At 43.5% G+C, this 24,102-nt stretch overlaps 2 protein-coding genes across 2 annotated transcripts; one reads left to right on the plus strand and one right to left on the minus strand.

Moving 5' to 3' along the window:
• The first annotated feature begins 6,518 nt into the window (after positions 1-6,518).
• LOC139167341 (olfactory receptor 5AR1-like) lies at positions 6,519-7,487 on the plus strand. Its single transcript, XM_070751840.1, has one exon. The coding sequence runs from the start codon at positions 6,528-6,530 to the stop codon at positions 7,485-7,487; it is 960 nt and encodes a 319-aa protein (XP_070607941.1). The 5' UTR covers positions 6,519-6,527.
• Positions 7,488-18,089: 10,602 nt separating this feature from the next.
• On the minus strand, positions 18,090-19,028 carry LOC139167438 (olfactory receptor-like protein OLF1). The gene has a single exon (XM_070751917.1). The coding sequence runs from the start codon at positions 19,026-19,028 to the stop codon at positions 18,090-18,092; it is 939 nt and encodes a 312-aa protein (XP_070608018.1).
• Between the last annotated feature and the right edge of the window lie 5,074 nt (positions 19,029-24,102).

Raw genomic sequence — 24,102 nt, forward strand, 5'->3', positions numbered from 1 at the left:
GTGACTGGTCATAAGTCAGTCATTAGTAGGATCATGGAGACGTGCTATGTGTACAAATAACATTAGAGCGGAATTTAATTCTACAGCCATCAAAAAACCATGATTTTACATTTTACTTTAAGATTCCTCCAATTAAAACTATCACAAGAAAGTGTGAAAATGCAACCACTTATCTGCAGGATCTGGGGTATTGAAATGCATGAGGGATATTATCCCAGCTGGATTGAAAAGACATTTAAGATCTCTGCCCTTATTTACCAATGTTGTAAAAGCTAAGAAGGCACTGCCTTAATTCCAGGTATGTTAATTTAGAAAAAGATTTATATCAGTGCTTAACTTTGCCTTTCCTAACCTTTATTTTTCCTGCAGATACAGTGTATGCTTTTTTTCCCAGATCACTCAATGGAGTGTGTTGTTCCACTGATTAGAACAAGAAATGACCCATCCGTTTGTGCCCAAGCCTCTCATTGTTCATTGAGTGAGTTACTAACCCAAAGTCACCCAGCCAGCTTTCATACCTAAAGCAGGACTAGATATCAGAGTCTCCTAATTTTTAGCTTGGTGGCTTTAACCACTAGACCAAATAGGCTCTCCCTAGACTTTTGGCCATTACACACTGCATATTGATAGTAATAGTAACTGTCCATATATTTCATATATAATATATTTTAATAGTTTTTATATTCTATACTGTGTGCCAATGTTCCCTCTAATTTTTTTTTGGGGTGGGCGGAAAAGTATAGTGTCTGAGCGGCAGTCCCTTTGGGACTGGGCGGCACAGAATAAATAAATAAATAAACAAACAAACAAACAAACAAACAAACAAACAAAAAACCCACCCTGTTTTGCCTCAGAGAATTTCAAAATAAAATACTGTACTGGGTGTCTATAACAGTGAGCTCATAATAGGGCAACTCTATCAATATCAAAATGCCACTTAAATAGTTGAGCTAGTTTCAAACTAGATTTTGATTTTCTTTCTCTCTTCCTTACTCCCATTCTTTTTCTTTCTCTTTTCCTTCCTCTCTTTTTTCTATCTGTTTCTCTCTCTTCCTCTCTTCCTCTCTCTCACACTTTCCCTCTCACTCTTTCCCTCTCGGCTTCTGCGCAGGTTTGGAAAACTCTGAGTTGACGATGATTTTTAAGTGAGCGATTGCTCACTGCTCAGCTTAGAGGGAACTATGCTGTGTGCCACTAAAATATTCAAGAAGCAAACTATTTCAGTTTTTTGTGTTGTTGTTTTTTTAAAGCATTATCATGATTCTTCTGTACCTGGGGTCAGGCTCAGAACTTTGTTCACACATGCAAAAATCATATCAGCAGACACATAGGAAAAATGCAGCTCAGTTGCTATAGATAACATATTTCTATAGCTTTTTATAGCGTTCATCAACTCCTCCGATTTAGTGCTTCCAGAAATTACAGTACATTGATATATATCTATATCATTTCAGAATTGTCCTGCAAGGTTTATTTTGGGTACCATTTTATTTAGCAAATATTTTACCCATGGCCTTTGAATGCTAATATTTAATTTTATTTTATATCGGTCTTCTTTTAATGCTAATTTAATAAATATTTGTCCTCTCTCCTATACATCACCTAAAGCCATTAAGAAGGAAACTTCAGATTATTTATGAATTCTGAACCTCTTCAGATTATTTATGAATTCCAGGTTTGTGAAATGTTAAGAGCAACTGAAATAAGGACTCTTGCAGGGGCTGAATAAATCTAAAATTTAGACCCTAAACAATGAAAAGGGGAAAATGAATTGGGTGGGAAATTCTGTATTTCCGGTCAATTCCTCCTCTATTGAAAAAGGAAGTGAACTGAACAGGAATCTAGCATTTTCCAGAATATAATGGAAGGTTTCTAAATTAGAGAGGGTAGATCAGAGATGCTAGCAGCTAGAAATACACTATGGTCCAACATATAGTTTACAGCAACATTGCTGACATTGTGGTATATTATTCTGTAGCTTTCACTTACATGGCACTGTGTAAATGAGTTTGTATATAACATACTTCATATTGAATTTTCATTAACTAGGTTTTTTTAATGTATTACTCTATATAATAAAAGTTATATTGCTATCATATGATATAAGTCCCCCATTTGACACTCTTGGGTGATAATTAAGAACTTTGCTGGCCACGGAAGAGTCGGACTCTGATCAGCTGGGCTGCGGAAAATGGTGGCCGCCACAGCGAACTGACCTGCATGGAAGACGGAAGGCGGAAAGAACGAGAGGCAGGAGAGTGAGGAGTGAGAAGTGAGAGAATGAGAGGCGAGTGTCCTGGATTGTGCTGGCTGAGGAGTGAGAGAATGAGAGGCGAGTGTCCTGGATTGTCCTGGCTGGAGATGTTGGAGGTGGGCCAGGGACGCTGGTGCGCTGTTGGTGGGAGCGCCCAGTGCCGGAGGGTCTGCCGATCGAAGGGCCAGCGTGGAGAGGCCGGACCGACTGTCGTCGCTGGGAACGAGGTCTGTGAGGAGAGAGGAACTGAAAACGAGGTCTGCGAGGGGAGAGGAGGTGAGGAGGATGTCGGGGCGACGCCGAGGCTGTATTGTGAGTGTCTGGAGCTGTGGAATGAACGTTTGGCGAGAGCCGGGGGTCCTGGGCGGAACCAAGGAGCCAGAGGCAGAATCGTGCAACATCAAGAGGAGACGACTTATCCAGGACTGGGACATTCCCCTACCCCAAACCCCCTCTTTTTTGCCTTTTTTCGGGGACATAGAACATACTATTAATCCAGAACTTAGTAACTGAGAACTGATACGACCTTGCTGATAACCAAATTCCTATATTCCTATATTCTATATATATACACTTTATACACTACTGATTAGATTGGATTCATTTTAATTAACTAAATTATTACATTATTATCCATATTTTATATATTTTATATTTTTATGTGTATCTATTACCTTTGTTAGTATTTTAATTTTTAGTATTTTTAACTATAAATTGATTTACTTTTAACTAAATTATTGGGGGGGGTTAATGATGGACAATTGGGGAGGGTGTAGTATGTATGGAGTGAATGATTGGTATGGATGGGATGGATGGGATGGATGGGGTTACAATATGGGTGAAATGAATGGGAAGGATGCAAGTAACATAGTTGGCCCACCTGGCGCTGGAGAGGCGGGAGGGGGGGAGGTACCTATCTCTGGGGGGACAGAGGGTCAGAACATCCCGGTGTTGCTGGGGAGAGGCAGATATGGCGGGGGCCACAGAGTTAGCCGTTCCAGGGGAACGAGGGATCATTGCGTAATAACGATCCCTTGTTCTGGCTCTGTGAGCTCAACCTTGGGTACTGGTGATGAGTGTAATTCTGGCCCTGGGCTCAGGTTGCTGCTGCTTAATGCCAGGTCGGTGGTAAATAAAGCTCTCCTCATCCGGGATCTAATCCTGGATGAGGAGGCCGACCTGGCATGTATTACTGAAACCTGGCTGGGCCCAGAGGGAGGAGTTCCTCTCTCTGAAATTTGCCCAGCTGGGTTTCAGATATGGCATCAACCTCGACCCCAGGGAAGGGGGGGAGGAGTGGCTATTATAGCCAGGGAGTGCCTTTGCCTACGTGGACTCATTGCTCCAGAGATTGCGGGTTGCGAATCTCTCTTGATGAAGCTGGACTTAGGCGTTCAGGTGGGCTTGTTTCTCACGTACCTGCCTCCCAGCTGCGTGTCAAAAGCCCTGCCTGTGCTGCTCGAGGAGGTAGCCGGGTTGGCAGTGGAGTTCCCCAGACTTATTGTCTTGGGGGACTTCAACCTGCCGTCACTCGGCGAAGCCTCTGGACTGGCACAGGAGTTCATGGCCACCATGACAGCCATGGACCTGACTCAAGTAATACAGGGTCCGACTCACGAGGGAGGGCACGCACCCGACATGGTATTCCTCTCTGAGCAATTGAGTAATGGTCTGAGACTAAGGGGCTTAGAAATATTGCCTTTGTCATGGTCAGACCATTTTCTACTACGGCTTGACTTCCTGGCTCCAATCCTTCCCCGCAGGGAGGCGGAACCAACTAAGATGTTCCGCCCCAGACGCCTGATGGACCCAGAGGGCTTTCAGATGGCGCTTGGGGTTATTCCAGATGCACCCGTCCACAGTTCAGCGGAGTCTCTTGCGGAAGCCTGGAACAAGGCTGCAGCGGAGGCTCTTGATCAGATTGCGCCTTTGCGACCTTTCCGTGGCGCTAGACCCCGTAGAGCTCCATGGTTCAACGAGGAGCTCCGGGAGTTGAAACGCCAGAAGAGACGTCTAGAGAAGCGATGGAGGAAGAGCAAGTCTGAATCCGATCAAACACTTGTAAGAGCTTTTATTAAGACTTACAAAGTGGCGCTCAACGCGGCAAGATGCGCGTATCATGCCGCCTTGATTGCATCAGCGGAATCCCGCCCGGCCGCTCTGTTTAGGGTGACCCGCTCCCTTCTTAACCAGGGGGGAGTTGGGGAGCCCTTACAGAGGACTGCCGAGGATTTTAACATGTTTTTCGCTGATAAAATCGCTCAGATTCGGGCGGACCTCGACTCCAATTGGAAAACAGAGTCGGCTGACAACGAGTCAGTCGAGGTGACTGGGGCCCGTACTTGTCCACCTGTCTGGGAAGAGTTTGATCTGGTGACACCTGATGAAGTGGACAAGGCCATTGGAGCTGTGAGTTCCGCCACCTGCTTACTGGATCCGTGTCCCTCCTGGCTGGTCTCGGCCAGCAGGGAGGTGACACGGAGCTGGGTCCAGGAGATTATCAACGCTTCCTTGGGGAGGGGATCCTTTCCATCATCCTATAAAGAGGCGCTTGTGTGCCCCCTCCTCAAGAAGCCTTCCCTGGACCCAGCCGTACTTAATAACTACCGGCCAGTCTCCAACCTTCCCTTTATGAGGAAGGTTGTCGAGAAGGTGGTGGCACTCCAGCTCCAACGGTCCTTGGAAGAAGCCGATTATCTAGGTCCCCAGCAGTCGGGTTTCAGGCCCGGTTACAGCACGGAAACTGCTTTGGTCGCATTGATGGATGATCTCTGGCGGGCCCGGGACAGGGGTTTATCCTCTGTCCTGGTGCTTCTTGACCTCTCAGCGGCTTTCGATACCATCGACCATGGTATCCTTCTGCACCGGCTGGAGGGGTTGGGGGTGGGAGGCACTGTTCTCCAGTGGTTCTCCTCCTACCTCTCCGGTCGGTCGCAGTCAGTGTTAGTGGGGGGCCAGAGGTCGACTCCGAGGTCTCTCCCTTGTGGGGTGCCTCAGGGGTCGGTCCTCTCCCCCCTGCTATTTAATATCTACATGAAACCGCTGGGTGAGATCATCCAAGGGCATGGGGTGAGGTATCATCAGTACGCTGATGATACCCAGCTTTACATCTCCACCCCATGTCCAGTCAACGAAGCGGTGGAAGTGATGTGCCAGTGCCTGGAGGCTGTTGGGGCCTGGATGGGTGTCAACAGACTCAAACTCAACCCAGATAAGACGGAGTGGCTGTGGGTTTTGCCTCCCAAGGACAATTCCATCTGTCCTTCCATTACCCTGGGGGGGGGGAATTATTGACCCCCTCAGAGAGGGTCTGCAACTTGGGCGTCCTCCTCGATCCACAACTCACATTAGAGCTGTGGTGAGGGGGGCATTTGCCCAGGTTCGCCTGGTGCACCGGGACTCATTACTCACAGTCACTCATGCCCTCATCACCTCGAGGTTCGACTACTGTAATGCTCTCTACATGGGGCTACCTTTGAAAAGTGTTCGGAAACTTCAGATCGTGCAGAATGCAGCTGCGAGAGCAGTCATGGGCTTACCTAGGTATGCCCATGTTTCACCAACACTCCGCAGTCTGCATTGGTTGCCGATCAACTTCCGGTCACAATTCAAAGTGTTGGTTATGACCTTTAAAGCCCTTCATGGCACTGGACCAGAATATCTCCGAGACCGCCTGCTGCCGCACGAATCCCAGCGACCGATTAGGTCCCACAGAGTAGACCTTCTCCGGGTCCCGTCAACTAAACAATGTCGGTTGGCGGGCCCGAGGGGAAGAGCCTTCTCTGTGGTGGCCCCGGCCCTCTGGAATCAACTCCCCCTGGAGATTAGAACTGCCCCTACTCTCCTTGCCTTTCGTAAGCTCCTTAACACCCACCTCTGTCATCAGGCATGGGGGAACTGAAACATCTCCCCCAGGCAGATACAATTTATGAATGGTATGTTTGTATGTATGTGTGTTTAGAAAATGGGGTCTTTTAAATATTTTTAAACAGTAATTTAGATTTGTTGTAGATTGTTTTTTCACTTTGTTGTGAGCCGCCCCGAGTCTGCGGAGAGGGGCGGCATACAAATCTAAATAATAAATAAATAAATAAAATATAAGTGATATACTGTAGTAGATATGATAAAATCTTGAAAAAGTGTCCAGTTGTTTTATGAAGAGAGAAAATGAATGAAGCCCTGAATAATGCAATTTTCTTTTCCCTAACAAAGGATCAGAAAGGTATTTCAGGATGACCTAATATCTTGAACCCAGTGAATCCAGAGAACAATCATGGATAACAAAAATAAATCTGTCATTACTGAATTCATTCTTCAGGGATTCACAGACGATCCCAAAATGCAGTTTATACTTTTTACAATTTTCCTCCTGGTTTATGCCACCACTGTTTTAGGGAATCTGGGGATGATTCTGTTGATTGCCACTAAACCCCAACTTCATAAACCTATGTATTACTTCCTGTGCAACCTCTCCTTTGTTGATCTCTGCTGCTCTTCAACCGTTTCTCCAAAAATGCTGATTGACTTGTTGGTTGGAGGAAAAAGAATTTCATTCAGTGCCTGTGTGACGCAGCTCTTTCTGATTGGTACATTTGGAGATACAGGCTGTGTTTTGTTGACCATGATGGCCTATGACAGATATGTGGCCATCTGCAATCCTCTCCTATATCCTGCTATAATGTCCAATAAGGTCTGCCATCAAATGATTGTTGTTGCATATTGTATATGCCTAATGGATACAATAGTATATACTTCCTCAACATTTCTACTTATATTCTGCCGGTCAAATATTATTAATCATTTCTTCTGTGACATACCTCCACTCTTAATGATCTCCTGCTCCGATACATACATCAGTGAAATAGTGATGATTGTCATTGCTGGCTTTATTGAAGCCAGCAGCATTGGAATGATTCTTGTATCCTATGTTTACATTTTGGCTACAATCTTGAGAATGGGCTCCGCTGAGGGCAGGCACAAAGCATTTTCCACCTGTGCTTCTCACCTGACAGCTGTTGGGATATACCACGGGACAATACTCTTCATATACTTGCGGCCCAGTTCCAGCTATTCCATCAACCAAGACAAATGGGCCTCGTTGTTCTACACGGTCGTGATCCCCATGCTCAATCCTTTGATCTACAGCCTGAGGAACAAGGAGGTGAAAGATGCCATGTCAAAATCTCTTGGTCATATATTGGTTTGGAAAGGGAATAATCCTAGATACATTTAATGGACAACTTCATTTCTTGCACTGCCATTTCCAAAGACCATCAACGAGAAGAATAATTTACTTGCTAGCAATAAGCAAAGAGAAGGTTCCTGGTAACCTTAAATCAAAATTATGGTTTTTACACATCACAGGATCAAAAACCTTTATCACTATGGATAGTAAAAATCAGAAGTTTGTAAATATGATACACGAGTGCTTCTCAGCATTTTCTTCATCGTGGACTTCCTTTAAATACCTTGTGGCGCATGACCACAAAATGTGTTTCAAGGGCCACAGACCTTCAAGACCACCAACACATAGCGGTGGCAGCAGGAGGCTTTTTCCCACCCGCCACAGTCAATTCTGCGCAGGCAAGCATGTGCGCAACATGGTAGCAATGGGATTTAGAACCCATTGCTGGCTTAGCTCAAGATTTAAATCAAAGATGGTATATCCCATCAAGGCTAGCAAAGACTTATCCAATATTACAAGATACATGCTGGAAATGCAAAATGGAAAAAGGCATCTTTTTTCACATGTGGTGCTCATGCTCTAAGATACAAAAAACTTGGAAAACAATTCATAGATGGCTTATAGAAATTACCAAAGAAGAAATAGAATACACCCCAGAAGGTATGCTACTAGGAATTTGGAAGAGACACTATTCTAAACAAACACTTCTTCTCATAACACACATAAATACGGCAACCAGAATAGCGATTGCGCAAATGTGGAAAAACGAACAGACTCCAACAGAAAATTTAATAATAGATAAAATATACACATGTGTAGAAATGGATGAAATTACAAATTCAATCACGGGAAACAAAATTAATGAATCGAAACGAACATGGTACAAATGGCATGAATGGATTCAAAAGAGAACCTAAAAATAATACAATACAAAGTATCAGTACAAACAGAATAAATAACAGATACCTTGCAAATGTCTTTTTTATTATCTAGAAAATGTAATATATTAATGAAATAAACAAATAAATGTATAATGTATATTATTGAATGTAAGATGCAAAAGGATTAATGATATACACAAAAGGTAACGAAGGTGGATATGATCTGTAAAACCAATCAAATCATGTGATAAACATTTGTGAAAACAATAAAGAATTTTTTTTAAAAAAATTATATCATAATTTTTCCAGCCTTCACGGATCCCTTGTGATGACATCTTGCCCCTCCCAAGGTCTGCAGACCACAGGTTGAGAACCACTATGTTATGCTATTATATAATCTATCTATAAATATTAGAATAATTCACAGTTTTAACAAAAATGGCCACCGGTCACAAAGGCAATTCAAAATGTCTCCCACTGACTGAAGCGAGCAGGACATGCTCAAGGGAGCATGCAGTGGCATTTTTAACAGGCCAGAGCCAATCCTGATAGCAATCATCTCAGGAAGACATCTGATGGGTGCTTCTTTGGACTGCTGTTGAATAGAGCCGCTGTGATTGGAAGCCCATTCCAGGTCCATCTTGCGAGGCAGCAAACATTAAGAACAAGCAGCCCAGCTGATAGGCAATCCCATGGGGAGCTCAGTCAGTGCTTCGCACTAGGCCACAGGGCTTCAACTGTTTGGCAGTCAGCCAGGGACTTGCTAGTGGCGCCAGAAGGATGAGAGGAATATAGGCTGTAGGAAGGAATGCAGTAGTTTGTCCAATCATTTAACTGCCTCAGGAAACTTTAACCAGTCATACTAAGATGTGTCTTGTAGTTCACGCCAAGCTAGGCCACATCCCTCTTCCTCCCTCTCACAGCTGGAATGCTGGCAAGTAGAAGAATTTCGGGCCTTCAGCTGGAGGTATGAGCAACAGCTGGATTGACGCTCGAGACTGCCTTCAACCCAACCAAAAGCAGGAGTTGTTGGGGAGCTCATAGGGGGAGGGAAACTCATTATTAGATTGAGAGATGGAGATAAGAACCCCTTGACTGGAATTCCTTTGGAAGCAAAGGCATGCATTCTGGACTAGGACTGAGTTGAAAGAGAGGGGACCTAAGATGGAGGGCAATATTTATACTCAGTCCTCATTGGCTAATGGACAAGGTCAATTCATCCTTGGATGCTAGCTCCACCTACTACAGAAAACAATCAATATTAATATAAATTGTAAGAATACAAGTAACAAGTTATAGCCATACAGTCATAAGCGAGAGGAGATGGGTGATAGGAACAATGAGAAGACAAATAATAATAGTAATGCAGTCTTAGTGAATAGTTTAACAGTGCTGAGGGAATTATTTGTTTGACAGAGTGATGGCATTTGGGAAACAACTGTTCTTGTGTCTAGTTATCTTGCTGTGCAGTACTATATAGCATTGTTTTGAGGGTAGGAGTTGAAGCAACTTATGTCCATAATGCGAAGGGTCAGTAAATATTTTCACGGCCCACTTTTTGACTTGTACAACATACAAGTCCTCAATGGAAGGCAGGTTGGCAGTAATTGTTTTTTCTACAGTTCTGATTATTCTCTGAAGTCTGTGTCTTTCTTGTTGGGTTGCAGAACTGAACCAGACAGTTATAGAGGTGCAGATGACAGACTCAATGATTCCTCTGTAGAACTATATCAGCAGCTCTTTGAGCAATTTGAGCTTTCCGAGTTGGTGCAAAAAGAACACTCGGGCTTTTTTGATGACATTTTTGATGTTAGGTAACTATTGTAGGTCATGAAATACGATAGAACCTAGAAATTTGAAGGTCTCTACTGTTGATACTGTGTTGTCTAGCATTGTAAGAGTTGGTAGGCTGGGAGGGTTTGTCCTAAAATCTACCACCATTTCTAGGGTTTTGAGTGTGTTCAGTTCCAAATTGTTACAGTCGCACCATGAGGTTAGTTGTTAAACTTCCCATCTGTATCAGGGATGGGTCGCTACAAATGTGGTAAGTGCCGCCTTTCCCTCCTCCTTCCCTCATGCCAACTCCTCCATTGCCCATTTCTTCATTGCAGCACAGTGTCCAGGATACACTTTGATAGGAGGGGGAATTTAACAACTGGTTCACGCAGGTTCAGATTGGCCGTCATGCAGTGATGGGCTCCTATGGGTATGGTCAGGTACACATAGCCGCTAGAAAAATTTTGGTCAGGTACACAGAACCTCTAGAAAAAAAAATTTTCTTTTTCCCCCTTTCTGGGCTCTGGGTATGTTTTTTCTATCACAGAAAATGAGTTTGAATGTGCATAATTTTAGAAGAGCTGTGCATGTGTGTGTGTGTGTGTGTGTGTGTGTATGTGTGTATGTGTGTACATACAGTTTATATAGTAGATAATGTATATTTCTGTGTGCCTATGTGTAATATGTATGTACACACGACATATATACATAAAATTAAATACAGTGATCCCTCTATTATCGCGAGAGTTCCGTTCCAAGACCCCTCGCGATAATTGATTTTTCGCGATGTAGGGTTGCGGAAGTAAAAACACCATCTGCGCATGCGTGCCCTTTTTTTATGGCCGCGCATGCGTAGATGGTGGAGTTTGCATTGCGGGCATCAGCGAGGAGCCGGGGTTTCCCCTTTGCGTGGGCGGCCGGGAAGACCCAGGGAAGGTTCCTTCGGCCGCCCAGCAGCTGATCTGCTCGGCAGCGCAGCAGCAGCGAGGAGCCGAAGATCCGGGTTTCCCCTTTCCATGGGCAGCGATCTTCGGCTCCTCGCTGCTGCTGCGCTGCCGAGCAGATCATCTGCTAGGCGGCCGAAGGAACCTTCCCTGGGTCTTCCCCGCCGCCCACAGAAAGGGGAAATTCGGATCTTCGGCTCCTCGCTGCAGCCGCGCGCCCCTCGCCTTCGCCTCGCCCAGCAGGCGAAGGAGGGCGCAGCTCCGGCCGCTCGCCTCGGAGCCGGTCGGCCTCGCTGGCCGCTTGTAGCCGAGCCTCGGCAGGGGAAGAGGCGGTGGCGCCGCGGCGAGGCGAAGGCGAGGGGCGCGCGGGGAAGCTGCCGGAAAGGAGGCGGGCGACGGAAGGCGCAGCTCCGGCCGCTCGCCTTGGAGCTGGTCGGCCGTGCGCCCCTTGCCTTCGCCTCGCCGCTGCACCTTCCTTCACCCGCCCTTTTTGACTGCCCATCCGCCCCACGGCCTCTCCCCCCCTTCAAAACAACCCCCCCCCCGCTGAGCCGGAGGGAACTCCTGACATTCGGGCAGCAAAAAGAAGTGCAGGGCAGCCCCCGCTGAAAGCGCGCAGAGCCGGCGACACACAGGAGCGGGAGAACCGCACGCGCGCACACACACCGGAGAGCCACACGAGAGAGCCCCGTTTCCTCAGAGTGGCGTTGCCTTCAGCGCCGCATCACCCGGCAAGGTTCTTCCCAAAGCCGCCGAAAGGGGGGAAAAACAGCCCCAAAAAACCCTGGGCCGCCTTGGCATCGCCGCCCAGCCAGCCGCGCACGGACCCTCCCTTCAGTCCTCGCCCGAGAGAGCCACGAACGGCACTCCCGGTGAAGGGTGGCGGTTTTTCCAGTCCGCGGCAATTCCCCTCAGCACGCTGCCGGATCCAGCGGGGGAGGGGGGGAAGCGAAGGCACGGCGATGGGCAAGGGCTGCCAGTGAGCCTTCTCCGTCCCTTTCCTGCTGCACCGGACCGGCTCCGACTTTTCTCGGCTGCTGCCCACGCCCGGCTCTCTTGGCAGGCAGAAGCAACAAGTCCGGCGCGGAGGCCTCTTTCTCGCTGGGCGTCTTTGGCTGGGGCTGCTTTCTTTTTTCTGGGGGGGGAGGAAGAGAGAGCTTCTCCCCACCACCTCTCCCCACCGCCTCACGGGGGTCGCGTGAACGTGCTACATATTGCATCCCTCCATAAAAGCTATAGGTGTTTAAAATTATACACGCAGGCTGTCGGCGGAAAGTGATAGTTTCAATGCTTAAACAGCTTTCCTCCCCAACTATAAACCGGAGTTCTGAGCTCCAAACACCCACCCACACAAAGAGAGAGACGTGTCGCCGCGGAGTTGGCCTCCCCTGCCGAGAAACATTGCCGGGAGCGGCGAGGGGATGCTCCCCGCAACCCGCCGAACGTCGAGGTCTCTCCCTCCCCCGTGCACCAGGTGGGGGGATTCCCCTGCAAATCCAAGCGGCGCCACGAAGGGCTCGATTGGCTGGCCCACAAGAAGCTCAAGTCACACGGGGGAGAAGAATTGGGGGCTCCCTGCAAGATGAGCAGCCAGAATCAACACAGCCGAAAGGTGAGTGGCGCGGTCAGGCGCCCTCCTTCGCCCGCCTCCTTTCCGGCAGCTCCCCGCGCACCCCTCGCCTTCGCTCGCCGCGGCGCCACCACCTCTTCCCCTGCCGAGGCTCGGCTGCAAGCGGCCAGCAAGGCCGACCGGCTCCGAGACGAGCGGCCGGAGCTGCGCCCTCCTTCGCCCGCCGGGCGAGGCGAAGGCGAGGGGCGCGCGGCTGCAGCGAGGAGCCGAAGATCCGGGTTTCCCCTTTCCGTGGGCGGCAGGGAAGACCCAGGGAAGGTTCCTTCGGCCTCCTAGCAGCGAGGAGCCGAAGATCGCTGCCCACGGAAAGGGGAACCCCGGATCTTCGGCTCCTCGCTGCTGCTGCGCTGCCGAGCAGATCAGCTGCTAGGCAGCTGCTCGAGAGCAAGAGGGGGAGAGATAGAGAAAAGAGAGAGAAGGAAAGAAAGAGATGAGAGAGGGAGGAAGAGAGTGTGAGAGAGGAAGAAGCAACATAGAGAAAGAGAGAGAGAAAGGAAGATGAGAAAGGAAGGAAGAGAGTGACGTCATCGGGTGGGAAAAATCGTGATATAGCGTTTCGCGAAGATCGAGATCATGAAAATCGAGGGATCACTGTAGTATATTTTGGATGTTCAATAATAGTAAATGATAGGAAAATTGTATCTCTTTGAGGCAAGGAGAGGCCAGGCACCCTAACCCTAATCCAAACGCTTGACATGTGTGATGTCAAGTTGGCCACCTTTAAGCCAGTCATGTGACTTTAAGCCAGTCACATGACCATTAAGCCACCCCCCCAGTCACATGATCATAAAGCCACTCCCTCTTAGACACATGGCCAGCAAGCCACATCCACAAAATAAGCCATGGCCACAGTGTGGTAGTAAAAAATTTTGCAGCCCTTCACTGCTGTTATGGGAGGGTCATCCTGCATGTGCAGCAGAGCTGGAGGACAAGGCTGGGCCATTCCTCCCACAACAACCAACCTGACCTCGGCGAACTGGTTGTTAAATTATTTGAATCCCACCATTGAGAAAGCGCTGGCCTGCTTCAGAGCCAGTCCATCATAATACCCATCAATATTTGTGTGTGTGTGTGTGTGTGAGAGAGAGAGAGAGAGAGAGAGAGAGAGAGAGAGAGATCATATTATGACAGACTGATCTATTTACATGTGGGACCTCATGGTATTCCATGATATGTGAAATGCAACATGATGGCAAATGACTGGAGCTAGTTGGCAACTTGAAAGCAGGCATGATAGCATGTGAAGCCTATGCTGCAGCAATTAAACAAGGAGTGGGTCTCCCTGATTGCCTCTGTGAACAATTGTTCAAAAGTCTCAGGACTCTCACATGAAAAACCAGCCTCCAGGGATTCCCTCTATCACCTGAACAGCCTCTGAATTCCATTATGATCAGTTGGTTATTCTTTGTAGACAAGAAAACTCAAATTTCTGCCGGACAAATCCCAGTGACCGGTTAGGTCCCACAGAGTTGGCCTTCTCTGGGTTCCGTCGATGAAAGAATGTCATCTGGCGGGACCCAGGGGAAGAGCCTTCTCTGTGGCAGCCCCGACCCTCTGGAATCAACTCCCCCCCGGAGATTAGGATTGCCCCCACCTTCCTTGCCTTTCGTAAACTCCTTAAAACCCATCTCTGTCATCAGGCATGGGGAAATTGATTCCCCTTGGCCGTTTCCGTTTTATGTATGGTTTGTATGAGATGTATGATTGTTTTTTATATTAAGGGTTTTAAATTGTTTTAATTATTGGATTTGTACTGTTTTGTTGTTGTGAGCCGCCCCGAGTCTTCAGAGAGGGGCAGCATACAAATCTAATTAATAATAATAATAATAATAATAATAATAATAATAATAATAATAATAGACCTGACATTTCTTTAGGCAATGTTATGGACCAGTTATCCATCATGCTATCTAATAGGTTTCGCTGAGTAGGTTTTGTTGCTTGTCTCTTTGGAAAGCATGTCTCCCTCTCCTTTGATTCATTTGCATATTAGTTCTCTCCCCGGTTTAATTTGCACTTCGCCCTGCCAATGATCACTCAGATCATTAATATCACTTTTTATTCAAGTGCCACTTTAATGGTGGTGAGATTCTTTCTGAAGCAACAGTCTCAAACACAGCATTTGATATTTAATCAAGTTGAGGGGGATAATAGCATTAGGAGCTATTAGAAACATAGAAACATAGAAACATAGAAGACTGACGGCAGAAAAAGACCTCATAGTCCATCTAGTCTGCCCTTGTACTATTTTCTGTATTTTATCTTAGGATGGATATATATATTTATCCCAGGCATGTTTAAATTCAGTTACTGTGGATTTACCAACCACGTCTGCTGGAAGTTTGTTCCAAGGATCTACTACTCTTTCAGTAAAATAATATTTTCTCATGTTGCCTTTGATCTTTCCCCCAACTAACTTCAGATTGTGTCCCCTTGTTTTTGTGTTCACTTTCCTATTAAAAACACTTCCCTCCTGAACCCTATTTAACCCTTTAACATATTTAAATGTTTCGATCATGTCCCCCCTTTTCCTTCTGTCCTCCAGACTATACAGATTGAGTTCATTAAGTCTTTCCTGATACGTTTTATACTTAAGACCTTCCACCATTCTTGTAGCCCGTCTTTGGACCCGTTCAATTTTGTCAATATCTTTTTGTAGGTGAGGTCTCCAGAACTGAACACAGTACTCCAAATGTGGTCTCACCAGCGCTCTATATAAGGGGATCACAATCTCCCTCTTCCTGCTTGTTATACCTCTAGCTATGCAGCCAAGCATCCTACTTGCTTTTCCTACCGCCCAACCACACTGCTCACCCATTTTGAGACTGTCAGAAATCACTACCCCTAAATCCTTCTCTTCTGAAGTTTTTGCTAACACAGAACTGCCAATGCAATACTCAGATTGAGGATTCCTTTTCCCCAAGTGCATTATTTTACATTTGGAAACATTAAACTGCAGTTTCCATTGCTTTGACCATTTATCTAGTAAAGCTAAATCATTTACCATATTATAGACCCCTCCAGGAATATCAACCCTATTGCACACTTTAGAGTCATCGGCAAATAGGCAAACCTTCCCTACCAGACCTTCCCCTATGTCACTCACAAACATATTAAAAAGAATAGGACCCAGAACAGACCCTTGTGGCACACCGCTTGTAACCTGTCTCTGCTCAGAATACTCGCCATTAACAATAACTGTCTGATGTCTATGCTTCAGCCAGCTTGAAATCCACTGAACTATCCATGGATTAAGTCCAATCTTCACTAATTTATCTATCAGCTCTTTATGTGGAACCGTATCAAAGGCTTTGCTGAAGTCCAGATAGGCAATATCCACGGCACCACCTTGATCCAACACCTTTGTGACATAGTCAAAGAAATCAGTGAGATTAGTCTGACATGATTTGCCTTCAGTAAAGCCATGCTGATTTGGGTCCAATAAGTTATTGTTTTTTAGGTGCTGATTTATCCTCTTTTTGAGTAGAGTCTCCATCATTTTAACTACAACTGATGTCAAACTAACTGGCCTGTAGTTACCAGCTTCTTCTCTACTGCCCTTCTTGTGGATAGGCACAACACTGGCCATTCTCCAATCCTCAGGAACATCTCCTGTTAACAGGGATTGGTTAAACAAATCAGTCAGGGGGGTAGCAATGACAGATCTGAGTTCTTTAAGAACTCTGGGGTGGATGCCATCTGGACCAATTGCCTTATTTATCTTTAATCGTTCAAGTTCTTCTAAGACATCGGCTTCTAAGATCACTGGAGCTGAATCCATACAGCTGGAAGCAATGCTATATCCCTCTATAGTATTATTTTGTAGGGTGTCTTTTGAGAAAACTGATAATAAATTAGATAGAAATTATTAGATAGAATAAATCATATTGATCTAACCTAGCCATGGATCAAGCTCAAATATAGTACAGAAGTCTTCTTCACCCTGATTGGTTATCTATACCAGTGTTTCCCAACCTTGGCAACTTGAAAATATTTGGACTTCAACTCCCAGAATGCTGGCTGGGGACTTCTGGGAGTTGAAGTCCAGATAACTTCAAGTTGCCAAGGTTGGGAAACACTGATCTATACTAACAGAGTGGTAGTGGTATTCACTTACTTTCACTACTAATTTGGATACGGAATTGCGTACAGCACTTCTCCACATGTGCAGAGTGTCTGTGCTGACATCGGGACAGATGGACAGAGCTTCCTGCCACCGCCACTGCCGGTTTGTGAGAACGGGTAGAATCTGTATTCTGACGGATGAGACACATTCTTTTGCATTTGGTAAAATGCTATTCTATTACATTTGTCTTTATAAACTTCCAATTCCCTACAAAGAAGACTAGTCATTTGGTTAGAAATCATTATCTTGGATCAGTGATTAATTTTTGAAAAATCAATACCAGCTATGAACTGAGGCAGGATATCTTTGAAGATGAATGGCAAATTTGAATGTTTTATTCCTTTTACCACAACATAAACTGAAAGAGGAATTTGCAGATAAGATGAGACAACCTTTATTATCATTTTTACAGTGAGCACACTGACCCATATTAAAAATGAAATTCTGTTGCCTGCTCTCAAAAGAAAGTACATATCTGCACAAACTCAGACACATTAATCACTGTCCATTTTGAACACATAGCAGAAAGAGGAAATTTGAGAGTTCACAAGGTTGACACTGTATGGAACATAACTGTGACTGAACGTAGATGTTCTGCTTCAGATGCCACGAAGCCTCTTCCCAGAAGGTAACAAGGAAAACAGGTCATGAAGAGCATGTGTAGCGTCCCAGACAATCCTATGTATCCTGTTCAAGCAATGCTGATATGCTATGTCCTGGATAGAAGGAAGTGAATTATCAATGATCTTTTCTGTCATCCTCACCATTCTCCACACCGCCTTCCTGTCTGAAGCAGTAATGCTTCCAAACCATTTAAGCTAAATAAATCGTTATATCCTTAGATCTTTCCTTCAGCCCCTGGATCAACACCCCCATTTATATAGAAGTATTCTGTTGATCACAAGTGATCACAAGATCACTACCTCATGAAGTGATTAGTTTGCTGAGTTATCAATGGACAATTCGGTTCAAAGCTTACTCAGGATCCTTCTCCTTCAAACTTCCCTCCCATTGCTATTAATATTACTATGTTTGTATGTATGATTGGTTTTAAAATAAGGGTTTTTAGCTGTTTTAGTATTGGATTGTCACATGTTGTTTTTACCATTGTTGTTAGCCGCCCAGAGTCTACGGAGAGGGGCGGCATACAAATCCAATAAAATAATAATAATAATAATAATAATAATAATAATAATAATAATAATAATATTGTGAAGATAAAACAATGCTGGGAGACAAGAATATGCACCACCTTGGGAGAAAGATGGGAAGCAGCTATCCAAAATAAGACCATCAGTGAGGGCTTATTGTCTTCCTCAGCAATCTTTTGAAGGCCCCCTTTACATCGGCATTTCTCAAACTGTAAATGAGAGGATTCAACATGGGGATGATCAGCGTGTAAAACACTGAGATTTTTTTGTCGGTGAGCATGAAGAAGCGGGATTTGGGTCGGAAGTACATAAAGAGGATGGTGCCATGGAACAAAGCAAAGGTGGTCAAGTGGGAAGCACAGGTCGAGAAGGTTTTCAGCCTGCCTCCTGAGGAGGGCATCTTGACCACTGCTATGATGATGAAGCCATAGGAGACAGCAATAGTCACAGTGTTCAAGCCTTCAACCAGGATGCCAAAGGTGAAGAGCAGCAGCTGGTTGAAGGAAGTATCTGAACAGGCAAGGGCCATCAGAGCAGCCAGGTCACAAAAGAAATGATTAAGGGAATTCCTTCCACAATAAGAGAGCCTTAGCGATGCACAGGTATGAATGAGAGAGCTCAAGACACCCCCGGCATATGCTCCACAAAGCAGCCAGAGACAGAAGGATCTAGACATGATAACTGTGTAAGACAAGGGTTTGCGAATAGCTACATAGCGGTCAATTGCCATGATAGCCAGAAGGAAGGCTTCCACATCTGTAAAAATGCAAAAAAGGAAAAACTGGACAATGCAGCCCCCGTAGGTGATGGTCTTTCTCTTTGCCATGAAGTTCAGCAGCATCTTAGGAGCAACAGTTGAGGCTATACAGGCATCCATTAATGAAAAATGTTGCAAGAAAAAATACATAGGGGTCTCAAGCTGAGGACTATACCTGATCAACACAACCATTCCCAAATTCCCTAACAAGATCCAAAGGTAGATTATAAGAAATATCAGGAAGAGAATGTTCTGTAGCTTTGGGTACTCTGCAAATCCTTGCAGAATGAATTCAGTCACAGCAGAGCTATTTTTCTCCATCATTTCTTTTTTTTAAAAGCATATATTTTTGTAGGGTTGGGTGGATACTGATTTAGCATATTATCATCTTTTAACTCTTTTTACGATAAAGAATTGGATGTATCTGAGATCTTCTTCAGGATGGCTTTAGCTGCTCCAAAGTGTGAAATCTTGAACTTCCTGGAAGGCACAGGAATTAATAATTAATTGTTTCTGAAGGGAAAGGCAGTGTCATGGCTATAAGGAATGGACTCTGTAATTAATTCATAGGGCGAAGAGTTTGCATTTTGTCATGCAAAGGACATTCAATCCAACTTAATTTTATTTACATGCAAGCATCAGCTGATTGCAATAAAGGAAGGAAACAAATAACTAACCAATTTACATATATATATATATACCATATTTAAATAAGTTTGCAATGAATGACAATACACTCTCATATTGCTAACATGTTGTAAGCCACCCTGAGTCTAAGGAGAAGGGCGGCATAAAAATTGAATAAATAAATAAATATGATTTGTAATGCACACAGGATAATTGCTCAGAATTTCTGTCTGTAGGTAGAATGTGTAGAGAATTGTAACACAAACACAGGCAGCTATTTGCAACTCATGAGAAAAATATGAAAGAAAAATAAAAATTAAAGAAAGCTCATTCTCTATGCACCCTTATAGAATCACATAACTATAAAATTAGAAATGTCTACACGAGACATCTAGTCCAACTCCTGTTAAGCCATTTGTGAGGCTTCTTCTTAAAAGCTTCTAGAGATAGAAAACTCACCACTTCCACTGTTCTTACTATTAGGAAGATTGTTCCTCATATTCGAGCAAAATCTTTGCAGTCTATACTTTCATAATCTACTACTTTGAGCAACACTTCAGGAGCTATGCAGATTTGAACGTAATTTCTGATTTTACTGATTTTCATCCGCTGGCAACAAAATACCTTATACCACCAGACTTGAAATACTGGGATTAGACAATTTACAATTATGTTGCCTCCGATCTGATCTATACTAAAAAATCATATACTAAAATGTCCTTCCTATTAATGACTATTTCACTTCAACTGCAGCATGTAATAGATTCAAACTAAAAGTAAACTGCCCTGAACTTGACGGCAGAAAATAGAGTGGAATGCACTACCTGACTCTTCCCCAAACCCCAAAACCTTTAACCTTAGACTGTCTATAGTCGACCTCTCCCCATTTCAAAGAAGTTTGTAAGGGACATGCATAAATGCACCACAGTACCTACCATACCTGTCCCACTGTCCTATAGTCTCTTTATTGTTACTTTTTACTTATGTTATGTTTATACAATCTAACACTATCCTATACATGTTTGAACAAACAAACAAATGAATGAATGAATGAATAAATAAATAAATAAATAAATAAATAAATAAAATTATGAAGCTACCTAAGTAATTGCAAACTCCCTGGAAATAATGAGCAAGTACCAATCTTCCTACTTTGAGCCAAAAGGTCTGAAAGTGGCTTCTATTCAGGTTTTCCTGGACATTGAAAGACAAGTTCACAATTCCAACAGTATATTTTAGATACTGTTTACTTTTAAGTTTACTCGTATGCTTTAAATCACTGCTTCCCAAACCTAGAAAATTATTCAAAGATTGATAAGAATAGTTTTCTCTGGATAACAACACACAAATTCATTGCTCAGCCACAATAAGGACATTTAAATTGACTTACTTTGGATAATAAGGATTTTCTGATAAGCAGTTTTGGGTAACGGAAAAAACCCCCGGAAGGACTGTTTTAAATGCTTTTCTTTAAAGTATGCCTGTCCTTCAAGAGCAAAAACCTGTATGGCAAGTCACTCCAATTTTTCTTCACAAAAGCCACTTCTTGAAGGAGGCTAAGTTTGAGAAATGCTAATTGAAAGACACCCAATGTTTTTCTATGTTTCTATCATATTAGCTGAAATGTAAGTCAGTATGTCGACTTAATTTTTTTCATTGATATTCACTTTGAGCATCTATTCCTTTGAAAAAGAAAAAAATAAATATTTCTGCTCACCCCTTGAGTCACTTGGAGAAAAAAATAAGATAGACAACAAATAGAAACAAAATAAAAACAATAGATTACAAGGCTTTTCTTTTCATATTCTTTTTTTTAAAGTGGCCCAAACAAGCATATCTGAAACTGGGTTTTCAGCCATAAATCTTGAAAAACAATGGAATTCATTTGTTAACTCTTTAGAAGTAAAGAAGTTAAAGAAGTCTAAAGAAGTTAACTCTTTAGAAAGTAATGCTAACTCTAAATTAGATTAAAGAAAATTATTTATATACTTTCCATTTGATATTTGATATTTGTAGGCATTTTGAGCATTTAGTGGGACTTCCTAGCCCAATGCAAAAGTAACTTAGAACCCTTTATTATTCTAATTGACAGATGATCTCATTTCCAACTCTAACTCATTTCCTTAACGGAGTCTCCACTATGATTCCCCACTATTCCTGCAATAAAAAGTGGTTTAGGATCTAGCTCAAGTCCTTGGACCCTGAGGTTATAAAGGCAGCTTTGCTCACAAAGAGAAAAAGGTGTGTAGTGATTTTTTTCCCCTTAAGTAGAAAATCTTTTAAATAACAGGCAATTCCTCTACGGATTCTGCAAACACCAAGCTTTTTCTTCACTATCCCCATAGGAATATATGTTCATTCTTCCTTGAACAGTAACATTTTATGTTAAACTTTGTGATAATTTAATGAAGTCTACAATAAATGTGACATGGAATATTATTTCACAGGGGTGTTTCAAATGAATGATTCATCTTACATAATGCTAAGGCAACTTATAAAGTACTATAACCTTAGCTAGGTGTTTAAAAATCCAAATATTGTTAATCTTTAAAGAAGACAAAAATGAGCCACCAATTTTATTTTATTTTTTGTCTCTATGAGTCTAAGGAGCAGAATTGATTTAATGAACTCCTTTACTTTGTTCTATAGAAATGGTTGCTTCTGTTTAAAGTAACACACCTGTCATTTTTCAGAATAATGCTGTAATTATGAGACTAGTATAATAATTGTTCCTTTCGGTACCTCTTCCAAGTATTTATTTCCATAGATTGACACTCTCCCTCTCTTGAAAAGTGCCCAAGGGAACAAATATAGTGTGCCACACTAAAAGGTTCTGCTCTTTTCCTCCTCCCCACATCAATACCTCCAGATGTCTCTTGTGCATTTTGTACCACCACCTTTCCTAACACTTCTGAGTTTTATCTTTGTCTCTTTAGTCCTTGGCACAATCCCTGGCTTATCTGTCACTCTATAATTCAAACATCCTTCTTTGGCTCAAAACTATCTAACTGCAATTGCCTTCTCTTTCCCTTCTCTCCATCTAATTGAAACTCCAGCTGCAATATGTTTTAATTCTGTTTTTGACTTACCAGTTATGGCCCAAAACTGCCCCAAATACTTTTTTTAAAAAAATCCTTTTATCTCATCATTAGTACTAATTATTTCTTTTAATGCCTTCCCAGTCATGGATTTGATGGAGGCTTCCTGCCATTCCAGGGGCAGTGTGGTAATGCACAATTGATCAGAAGTAAGGTAGTTATTGCACAGTGATTCCAGTTGGAGGAACAGGAAGATCTTTCTGATAGTTAGTGAGGCTGCATCTTCTATTCTGGCTGTTATGCCAGCTTTGCTTGGTTTTGGGGTCTGTGCAAGCCACACAGCTTTCTGTTAATTATAGTGGCAACAAGGCCATAGAAAGCCCATTTGTAGACTGACATGATTATTTGACATCCAAGCTTGAAGTGGAAATGAGAGTGGGAGCAGTTCTGTGACTCTGGGAGAGAACTAATTTGTGTCCTGCAGTTGCCGTGTACCCTACCCGTCCAATCCTTTATTTTCATATACATAATGGACTGAACTACATCATGACCTTCTGATTTACTAGCCTAGAACTAAAACACGATTTGAGTATTACCCACAAGATCATATGCTGCAACGTCCTACCAGGTTTCAGGTAAGCGAATAGCTGAAGATTTGGAATTACTGTGGTGAGAGGAAGCGGAAGCAGTAGAGGTAAGCAATCCTGGCCCTAGAAAGCCTAGAACTATGGCACCTAAAACACGATTTGAGTATTGCCCACAAGATCATATGCTGCAACGTCCTACCAGTCAATGACTACTTCAGCTTCAACTGCAATAACACAAGAGCACGCAACAGATTCAAACTTAACATGAACCACGCCAAACTTGACTGTAAAAAATATGACAATTGAGTTATCGAAGCATGGAACTCATTACCGGACTCAATTGTGTCGACCCCTAACCCCCAACATTTCTCCCTTAGACTCTCCACGATTGACCTCTCCAGGTTCCTAAGAGGCCAGTAAGGGGAGTAAATAAGTGCACTGGAGTGCCATTCGTCCCCTGTCCAATTATCTTTCCTTTCTTTCACCTATCTTATATATTCTCTTCCTTTCATATATCCTCTCCTCTAAGCTCACTTTCACCCTCTTTTATATTATCACATGTCTATTTTTCTTCCTATGTATTTGTGTATTGGGCAAATGAATAAATAAAAATAAATAAATAATTATTATGGGAGATTCTACGGTGTAACTACTCTGAACTTCTTCCCCTTTCCCCATTCCAGTTCAGGACTTCACAGTCTCTTAATCTAGGCTTCTCTCTGCCAAAAAACCTCTGTGTTGCCAAAACTCCTATCCACTGATTGTCCAAGTGCACAAAAAATCGCAATAGGAGGAAGAAGGAATATTAGCTATATTCGTCACCTTGAATTATTTATAAAAATGATAAAAGGCGGGGTACAAATAATTTTTGTCTTGTTTTCATAGAACATCATAGAGAATAACCATGGCTTGTGTGATCCTGGTTTTGTAGATATAGACCCATTACTGCATATGGATTGCCCTTTCCAAGGCTTTCATAGGTGTTCTATTGAGTGCTAGTCTGGAATATGCTCCTTGACTGCTTGCTCCTTTATTGTTGATGTAAATCATAAAAGGCAGAAGTTATCACCATTTGGATGTCTTCATTGTCAGTTCAAAGGGTGGTTGTTCTACCTGTTATTATTAGTTTAGTTGTCTTTATATTAA

Source organism: Erythrolamprus reginae, chromosome 1 (genome assembly GCF_031021105.1).
Source record: "Erythrolamprus reginae isolate rEryReg1 chromosome 1, rEryReg1.hap1, whole genome shotgun sequence".
Lineage (NCBI taxonomy): Eukaryota > Metazoa > Chordata > Lepidosauria > Squamata > Dipsadidae > Erythrolamprus > Erythrolamprus reginae.